At 37.5% G+C, this 9,763-nt stretch overlaps 1 protein-coding gene across 2 annotated transcripts; it reads left to right on the forward strand.

Annotated features, from left to right (window-relative positions):
- The first annotated feature begins 234 nt into the window (after window positions 1–234).
- LOC18427252 (RNA-binding KH domain-containing protein) lies at window positions 235–8,831 on the forward strand. 2 transcript variants are annotated; one of them, XM_020662978.2, is made up of 9 exons: window positions 380–490; window positions 690–802; window positions 2,325–2,940; window positions 4,714–5,214; window positions 6,131–6,376; window positions 6,730–6,981; window positions 7,156–7,214; window positions 7,497–7,590; window positions 8,232–8,831. In XM_020662978.2, exons 3-9 carry the CDS (start codon window positions 2,365–2,367, stop codon window positions 8,361–8,363), a joined length of 1,860 nt encoding a protein of 619 aa, XP_020518637.1. In that variant the 5' UTR covers window positions 380–490; window positions 690–802; window positions 2,325–2,364; the 3' UTR covers window positions 8,364–8,831. The 2 variants fall into 2 exon arrangements, with proteins under 2 accessions (XP_006836368.1, XP_020518637.1); XM_006836305.4 differs by lacking the exon at window positions 690–802 and having other exon boundaries at window positions 235–490.
- Window positions 8,832–9,763: the final 932 nt, after the last annotated feature.

Here is a 9,763-nt window from a genome sequence, read left to right on the forward strand (position 1 = left end):
TTTTATTGCTAGAGTTATTATTTCTAGTTTTTTAAATTTATTTATTTTTTCACATGCATTATCTCAGTTAGAGAGTACATGCTTTTAAAAATTAAGTCTTAAAATCCATCTAAAAAATAAATTTATCAAGAGGCCTGTATTTCTATATATGCAGGCTTGGCCGCATAGAAACTTAGTCCCATTATTTTATTTCCTACTTTGTGGCTGTGATCCGGCCCGGTCGCTCGACCTGTTAGACCATAAGTTGAACCGTGTCAGCTATTTCGGGTCTGACCCGGTTCTAATATCTTGGCATGCACCCTTCTCGTTTCGTGTCCGCCAATGAAAAGAGAAACCGGGTATCTCCGGTTATAAAACCGTACTCGCAGGTTCCATGCCCTAGATTTTGCTCAAAGCCTTAAACCCCTAAAACGCCCGCGACGCTTTCTCTCTCTCTCTCTCTCTCTTTCTCTCTAAAGTTGGAGACTCGAGCTCCTCTCTCTCGGTCCTGGTAAGACATCGCGCCCTCTCCACTTTCTAGGGTTTCTTTCTCTTCCTGTGTGTGCAAATAATTAAGAATTTAGGCTTTTATCTTTTTTTATATGGTAGGAACTCGATTCATCGCCATTGGGTGTTTTAGGGTTTCTGTCTGTACAAACGTTGGGAAGTTGCAGAAGGAATTAGGGCTTGAGTTCTTATTTTCTTTGTAGGACCTGGATTCCTCTGTTTTCTTGGGTTTCTTTCTCTTTATTTCCTGGACGCAGCAGAAGAGTTCAGGACTGTAGTTTTGTCTATGCACAGTGAGACCTCTACCCCTGTCTAGGTAATTTTCCTTCAATGCATAGCTGTCACCGAAGATTTTAGGGCTTGGGTTTTCTCTCTCTCGTTCTTGTAGTACATTGTTCTTTCTCCATTTAGTTATCCGGGGTTCTATCTCTATGCCATGAATCTCCGTTTTTACTTTATTGGCCTGATTTCGTTTTATTTACCAGCAGGATATCTACCCACTCTTTATTTGCAAGGGTTCTGTCTATGCTGTGCCATCTGTCTCCGTTTTCACTTTCTCGGGTTGATTTCTCTTTCATTTTAGCACTAGGATTTCTTCACCATATTTCTCTGTTGCTCATCCTTTTACAGGTTTATTATGAGGTTTAGTTCCTCTTCATATCGTTTTGATAGGATTCATTTCCAGTTACTTTTCATAATTTTGTCCTCCAAACCAGGGCAGAGAGAGGGAGACCCTATCTTTCGGAAAGATACCACCTTTAGTTGTTTTTATGGGTTTCTTGCCCATTTATTTCCCTCATATCACAAATTAGTCTTCTTCTCTATATTTCTGTTCTCTTGGTACGGTTCCCTGGACTCCGATTCATTAGTTTTCTCCGTATTGCTCATTCTTGTCTAGGCTTCTTGTCTTGCCTCTTTACTGTCCCGGGTTTCCTCACTAGGTTTTCTGGTGTTTCTTTAATCTTGATGCACATATTACTTCCACATACAAATATAGTATGTTTCACAAAGGTCTGCATTTTATTTTGTTATTATTTCTCCATTTTATGTCTGTTTTGGTTTCATATCTCATATCAAAATATTTTTTATATTGTTTTTCTGTGAGACTAAACCCAAAAAAATTACATGCTATTGGAGATTTCATATAACATTGTTCATAGTTATTCATGCTTTTTCTTGATGTTGAAATTTAATACTTCTTTATTTGGGTTAATTGCCAGATGTGTTGTGCAGTGTCCTTGATTTGGTCATTTGTATATGGGAAAATTGAAGTTCTTTAGTATTTTTCTCCTAGGGCTTGTATATAATATGGCTAGTTACCATTGTTTCAAAGAGGTCACAATCACTACTAGCCACTAGATGTCAAACTAGATAGCTTGGGGAGTATCACGAAGTTTGAAATTTTTTTTTTGAACTTTGATTCTAGTCAATGACATGCGTACGACCACCCGATTTAAAATCTGACGGACAAAAATGATTGTGACCTTCTTGTACTAAAAAGTAAATGGTCTCTTTGTATACTTTTCTTTTCTCCTTTTGATCTTATTTTACTATGAAAATATTATGTCACATCCATTTGATTATACGGGGCTATTGAATTAGGTAGAGTTTATCCATCCTTGTTTTAACATGAATCAAATTTCTGTTCTGTTTTTATTGGGTTCCTTCCCTCCATTGGGTGTTGTTTAGTGCTTGTTCCTTTCATGCTTATGGTGCCACGTCTCTATATTTTTCCTTTAAGATTTTTTTTATGGACATGGGTTACTATAGAAGCATTTGTTATCTAATGTGGCTTAAGATTATGATATTAGTTATACTTGTTTGCATTTCATGTACAGGAAGGGGCTTTCATTCTCTCTTTAACTACCCGATATCAGCATGGTAGAGACTGGGAAGCGATCCCGTCCACAGAGAGATTTTGGCTTCTCTGATGATGGGAAATCACAAAGGCGGAAGTCTGATACTGCGGATAAGAATCGGAGTGGGGAGTTAGTTGTCTACCGTATACTTTGCCCGGACACTATTATTGGAAGTGTAATTGGTAAAGCTGGAAAGGTGATAAACTCAATCAGGAATGAAACAAACGCAAAGATTAGGGTTGTTGATCCATTTCCTGGTTCAAATTTGAGGGTTATTACTATTTATTGCTATGTGAATACAAAGGAGAACATTAGTTTTGAGTTCAATGAGAATGATACGGATATATTTTGTTCTGCTCAAGATGCTTTACTAAAGGTCCATTCAGTGATTGCTAATGCTGGTGATTCGAGAGAGAATGATAAAGTGACTGCGAATTTGCTTATCCCTGGCAGCCAAGTGGCAAATGTCATTGGCAAAAATGGAAGCCTAGTCAAAACATTGAGAAGCAAGACCAAGGCTCGAATCAAGATTACTCCAAAGGACCCTAGTGAGCCGAATCATTCGTGTGGGATGAGTTGGGATAATTTTGTTGAGGTAAAATTTGGACCCCTCTTGCAAAATGTTATTTGTGTGTGAAATTTTATGCAAATCAGTGTGATTAGTTATTTTGGGTTTAAAATGCTCTAGGCTTCCATAACCTTTCTGACCTTCCTTATAGGTTTTGTGCCTTAGTCTCTCTCTCTCTCTCTCTCTCTCTTCCCCTGATAGATACAAATATATCCTCACCTTTAACTCTATAGATAGGAAACTTTGGTCCACGAGGTCTGAGTTTTTTATGGTGTTACTTTGAGAAGATTTTTTCATATGAAGGGAAGTCCTAGCATACCATTATTAATTTTTTTGTGAACTACCTTATTGGATTTGGTCCTGTGTTGTAATATTCTCTGAATCGCGGCGATCATCTAAATTTTTAAGAACTTCTATTGGCACAGGATTACATGCTGACATTGAAAAGATATGCCCATATCATTATCCGTTTGAAGTTTTGAAAGGCACAATGTAGACATATGAATGGTTAGAAAGAGATCAGAAAAATGGTGTGACTGGGAAATGTGGTGCAGGAGTTCATGGAAGGGTGTACCTGCATTGCAACTATTGGTTAATGTTTACTTTTTCCTCTAAAGTAATGTTTCTATGGCATATGAATCAAAAAATTTGAATGTGGCTGTTGCTTGTTTGTTGCAAATTGTTATTATTTAATGCTCACCATTTGAAGTGCTGTTCTGTACCAAAGTCTCAAGGTTAATATGTCGATGGGTGGACTTCTTTATAAAGGAAATAGATGAGTTATGATTTTATAGGTTTGCTGCTCATCCAGAGTGCTTGGATTTACTTCTGAGTAAAGCACACCTCCATAAAGTTGTTTTAATTGAATTTTCTAGAGTAATATTGTGGCATACTAAATACAGCATAAATCTTGTGTGCATATGCTAGTACCAAATGTGAACTTTTATACTGTGGATCACATCTTCATGCCATTTATTTAGGTATAGGAGCTACAAGCTACTGTTAACCTTAGGGAAATGTTAGTTTCTGGGGAGTAGTTGAGAGTTTGACGGGGTCAGTTTGGTTTCAATCCTTATTATGTTACATTGAACTTGGACATTTTCCTATTGGCAAAGTGGCTTGAGACTCGCTGGCTTTGGTGACAATGGCTTGCCCTCAGTTTGAATGTTGCTGCATCAAGTAGAAGATAGGTCTTCTGCTAATTAGGCCTGTCTTGCGAATGGGATTCTTACAGTAAATTATTGGTACTTGAAAATACATTCACCATCACAAAAGAGTCAAGTAGGCAATTATGGGTTTAGAGTTTTATGGCAGGTACTAGTAAATGACTCGAACCAGTCACTGGAGTCCTTTTGTTGGGATCCTGACTCCCCAGACTCGGGTAAATCAGGTCTTTTTGTTGGCCTGGCTTGGGTAGGCCCCAATTAACACTTGGAATTTTCTTGTAAATAAATGTAAATGTATACATGATGTTCTTCTGAAAGATGGGCTGTAAACCATTTTTCAAAGTTCTCTTTATGATAGAAGTTTTGAAGGTGTGGAAATCTGAGCATAATGACTTAAAGAAAATTGAAGAAAATAGAACGAAAATTGAAGAAAATAGAACACTAATGATAAAAAGATCAGCGTAGGAATCCTTTGATTGTATTGTTTTCATATTTTTGTGGTATGTATGTAGTTTCCAATTTCCTACAATGTTTATCTTTCTATTTTTGTTTTTAATGGCCTTGTGAAAAAGTTGTTTTTGATGGACTTGTCAAAAGAATCATTTTTGATGTGAACTTCCTGTTTGGACATTAGATTTCCGGAGATGCTGATGCGGTGAAAAGAGCAGTACATGCAATATCATCCATTATGTATAGATTCTCTCCAAAAGAAGAGATTCCTTTGGGCTCAGAGGTTCATGATGTTGCTCCTACCGTTATTATTCCTTCAGATATGCCTATCTATCCAAGCGGAGGCTATTATCCAAGTGTAGATTCTATTGTACCACCTCGGTCTGCTGCTCCTGTTATTGGTGCCACACACCACATGGAAGGCCTTACTGGCTTTTCCAGTGATCTAGGAAGCGCTTATTCTCTTTATTCTTCTGCACTGCCTGTTGCTCCTGGATATGGTGTATCCTCTAGAACGGAGGAATTGACTGTGAAAGTGTTATGCCCTACTGATAAGATTGGGCGCGTCATTGGCAAGGGTGGTGGTTCCATCAAAAGTGTGAGGCAGTCGACTGGAGCACGAGTTGATGTTGAAGATGCGAAGGATGATTGCGATGAATGCGTGATTATCGTTGCCTCTACTGAGGTTTGCCATTCTCTTATTTCTTTCCTTCAGGGTAATTGTTATATGGTAATGAAAAATTTGGAAGTACCATTAGTCTGTTGTTTAATTTTTTGAAAGCACTTATTTGCTGAGCAAGAATGGGAATATGTTTGAGGGCTTTTCTGGGATGCTCTATTTTTTTTTTAAGTCTCGTGGATTAGTTGGAGTTCGTGAGTTTGGCTGTTGCCTTATTTTTAATTCCTTGTCACTTCCTTCAAGCCTAACTGCAGTGTAGTGATGAAATACCTTTAAGCCTAACTGCAGTGTAGTGATGAAATATTTGAAGGACCACACTAATCAATTACTTTTCTTTTTTTTTTTTAAACGCTGTTGGAGAAATGGTTGATGACTTTTTGGAAATTTATGAATATTTTTTGGATTCCTTTCCTATTCCTTAAATGGATTGTTTGCCAATTCTGTTTGTTATCGTATTATTTCTTACTACTGAGCTTCAGTTTCTTAAAAGGGTGAATCACCTCATCCTGTCCTTCTTCTTGTTGTATGATATCATTGTGAGGGATTAATGATTGTGAAAGTGCTCTGTCTATTTTGCTGCCTGTATTGTGGGGAATGTTTCTTTAAACCATCCACATTTTTCTCTGCTCGGATTCGTGTTGCTGAACCCAATTAGTTGGCAAAAGGCTTGATGATGATGATGATGATTTTTCTCTGCCCCTGTTTCTTGCCTGATTGTTGTTAAACCAACAGTATTCAACGATCTATGTTGTATCCAATATATGTATATTTATATTTATGTATGAACTACACATATTTATGTATGAACATTTCATTTCATCAACAAACTATGTTGTATCCAACATATGTATGTATTTACGAACATTTCATTCATTCATTCTAAATGCCTTCAGTTTTTGTCACGGGAAACTTCTCTTTGCAGTCTAATGGTGATTCAAGGTCTCCGGCAGTTGAAGCAGTTTTACTCCTTCAAGGGAAGATAAATGACAACTCAGATGAAGATGAATCTGTTACAATGCGTCTACTTGTTCCTTCTAAGGTTGTAGGTTGCCTCATTGGCAGAGGTGGTGCCATCATAACTGAGATGCGCAAGAAAACAAAGGCTGATATTCGCATCTCAAAGGGTGACAAACCAAAGTGTTGCGCTAGTAATGAAGAACTTGTTGAGGTTCTGGCCTGTTACTTCTTTGACATATATTTGTTGCTTATTGATTTTTGGGCACCATAATCTAACGGACAATGATCATGGCTCTGGGTTTATCCACTGTCAGTTCCCTGTTACATGTGGTTGGACATTAAACGTTGAGAGGGTGAATGTCCCTTTGGGCCCCACCATATTTAATCTTCAAGCATCTCTCTCACTGAATGTACAGTGGATGTAATCTGAGTTGTCTTAACTAGTTGACTGGATTATGTAGTTGTTTTTTTTTTGGTGATATTTTTTTGGTAATTATGGTTTCCTCGGAATTTTTATTTTCTTTTTGAATTTTTATGTTAGCTGTTTGGCTGTGGCTTTTGCAGACCTCTGGAGAAGTTAGTTGTGTGAGAGATGCGCTTGTTCAAATTATTTTGAGGCTCAGAGAAGATGTTTTGAGGGACAAGGAAGGGGATCAGGCTCCTTCTGAACCTCTTTACTCGGGTAGTCTTTCAACATACTCAAGCCTGCCTGGTGGTCCCTCTGCTGCTCCCTTTAGTTATGATCAGAGGCATGATACGGGGTCTGGATTGGGCATGCTTCATACTGGTGGCCTCCGTGGATATGGATCTTTGACGGTATATTTGCTTTTCCTTTTTTTCTTTTGAATTAGAATGTTTGGAATCATTTGATTTTATACCACTAGAATTTTTTGAGATTGCAACACAAATGATTTTGTTGTTTATTACCAGTTTTTACCTTAGTGTTTGTTTTTTATTGCTTTCTGTTCTTTTTTGTCAATTCCTTTGAAGGTTGGGGAGAATGGATATGGTTCCGCTCTTTCTTCATACTCGTCAAAGCCATATGGAGGGTTGGTATTTTGAATCTGAGTTTCTTTCCTACCAATGTATTTTCTGCATGAATAGTATCTACAAATTTTTGTTATCTTTTCTTTAATATAAAAAGCAACTGTTTTTGGGTTGAAGCAAAAACACTGAGCTTTGTTTTAAGCTTAAAAGGTACAGAAGTTTGTAGGAAGTAATATTTGTGCAGAAAACTAGCATGTATTTGGCACTGTTATTTATTCCTATGCTGTCGTGATGCCTCAGTTCCTGAGAAGAATATTTGGTTCTTTGCTGTTATGAACTTTCAGATTGTCTTCAACTTCCTTGGAGTTGGTGATTCCTGCACATGCTGTTGGAAAAGTGATGGGGAAAGGCGGTGCTAACATAACAAACATTCGCAAGGTTGGATATTGCTTTATCTGTATTCTTTGCATGTGGTTAGCCTTTAGATCGGGTGTCTGTTCTAGTTAAATGACACTCACGAGATTTCTGTCTTCATGAGCCTTTTCTCGTGAATGTAGCAACTCGGGTGTTTACCTACTTGCTTTCAGAATTCAATTTTTCTTTGTTCATCTTTACACTTCTTTTTTTCCTTTTTGTCAATTTTTGGTGTTTGTGTATTTAGTGTTTCTGTATTGGCAGTATTGCTTGGAAATTCAAATTTCCTTAATCTATACTGATGCTCTTAGGCTAGAGGAAGTTTACTATAGCTTAATGGGCCATGAAAGCATGGTCCTTGGGTAGGCAAGTGTACTTTAGTGCCTTGGACCTTTGGAATCACAGACATTGGGCATCTCTGTCCAATGACCTATTGATCACTTAATTGGATTGTGTAGTCCCCTATGCAGTGTGATTTCTCTAGTCTACTTTTCCTTCATGGCCTTCCTCGATTGGATGCCTGTGTTTAGGGGAATTCTTGCATGAACCAAGTTTTATTTAACCTTTTTTTTTTTTGATAGCTATAACTAGTCTTAATTTTCTTATATTTAATGCTGGATATAAAGCTTTCTGTTATATACTTTTCTTTTTAAATATTTCTGCAGATATCTGGAGCAACCATAGAGGTGCTTGATGGAAAAACCCGCAATGGTGATCGCTTGGCACATATATCTGGCACTACAGAACAGAAGAGTTTAGCTGAGAATTTAATCCAAGCGTTTATAATGTCTACTTAAAAATCCCCTTCTAGAGAAAACTCCCCCTTTTAGAGAGAAGCTTTCTCATCCTCATCGAAAGGTGCTCGTTGTCTTTGAATGTTGGCCTGTTTGAGCTTATCTTTGCTTTGGTTCTGGGGAGGCCCTATGAATATATACATATAATTTTAGGATCCTCTAACTTAACAGGGGGTTTTCACCTCTTGTCTTCCAGTTCCCATCAGATGCTAGGGGACTCTCAGCTGATACTTTTAGAGGTTCTTTCTCTCTCTCTCTCTCTTTCTCTCTCTCTCTCTCTCTCTCTCAATTCTCTCTATGTGGAAAACTTTGTTCTTCCACCTCCTTAGAACTCTTTATCTTTTAGGATCATTCTCGTTGCTTGTTCTGTGCTTCTTTTCTTCAACCCTTATCTGAATTAAAATTTGACTCATTACATACTTATCTGGTGTATTTTACAGATCCTTACTATTATTTGCTTGGTCGCTGTGCTATTCTTCTCTCATGGATCTTATATGTTGTCAAGAAAAGTTCTTTTTAAAAACTTCTCTTTTTTAATCACTCTGCCAAGTGATCATTGACCTCTTAGTTGCATGATCCTTTATCTTACAATCCAGCTAGCAGGTGTTAAATTCGTCCTTCCGCCATGTTACTAATTTTTCACACACTAAACAGTCTAAATTCTTGAGACAGCGGAATCCTTGTAAATATAGTAAACCCTGTTATATTCATTTATTCAATCTGCTTTTCACAAGGGCCCACTTCAGTTTGTTTCTATATACCATATTTTTTATCTCAGCCTTTTGTATCTGTTCTTTCCTTCTCTGCTATGTGAAATGGGCCTTGGCATTCTCTATGCTTCCTTCATTTCTCTCTGTACATCATCTTTGCAGCTCAATCTATTGTATCCATTCTTGTATTCTGCTATAGGCCCATATTGAGCCCTTCTGTATATCTTCATTCATTCAGATATTGAATGTATGTTTGAGCAGTTTGTAGTTCTCCCACAAAGAATACTATTGGCAGCATCCATGCAATCTTTCTACTGCCAATAGTTGAACTGATGAAGCCTATTCCTCTATCTCTCTCAGCCTTATCGTGATCCTTATCTCATACAGACTCTCTTATTATTAAAATGGGCTTTGTGGAAATGTGGGTTCGGTGATGGGAGTTCTCAGTACTAAAAAAAAACTGATGTATCATATCTGTGATTTTTTCTTGTTTGATGTGAGCCATGGTGGCTCGTTTGCCCCATTTTGTTTTTTATTGGGTTGGGGTGCCCTCCATTCTTCTTACAAAGATTAATTAACTTGTAGTTCTTTTTCTCACATTTGTTAGTTAAATTGTAGAGCTTTGGAGAAACATGTTGGAATGATGACATGTTCGGAAATTGGTTTTATTTTTAGAATCATGATGTCCTTCGT

Source organism: Amborella trichopoda, chromosome 2 (assembly GCF_054954075.1).
Source record: "Amborella trichopoda isolate Santa Cruz 75 chromosome 2, AtrichopodaSantaCruz75HAP2 v2.0, whole genome shotgun sequence".
Lineage (NCBI taxonomy): Eukaryota > Viridiplantae > Streptophyta > Magnoliopsida > Amborellales > Amborellaceae > Amborella > Amborella trichopoda.

What these genes read in the sequence shown, in the direction of transcription:
- LOC18427252 (XM_006836305.4), top strand. Translation starts at nt 2,365, where the DNA reads ATGGTAGAGACTGGGAAGCGATCCCGTCCACAGAGAGATTTTGGCTTC. An exon ending in GTAATGAAGAACTTGTTGAG is followed by an intron (nt 6,377 to 6,729) that starts GTTCTGGCCTGT and finishes TGGCTTTTGCAG; the next exon opens with ACCTCTGGAGAAGTTAGTTG. An exon ending in TCGTCAAAGCCATATGGAGG is followed by an intron (nt 7,215 to 7,496) that starts GTTGGTATTTTG and finishes ATGAACTTTCAG; the next exon opens with ATTGTCTTCAACTTCCTTGG.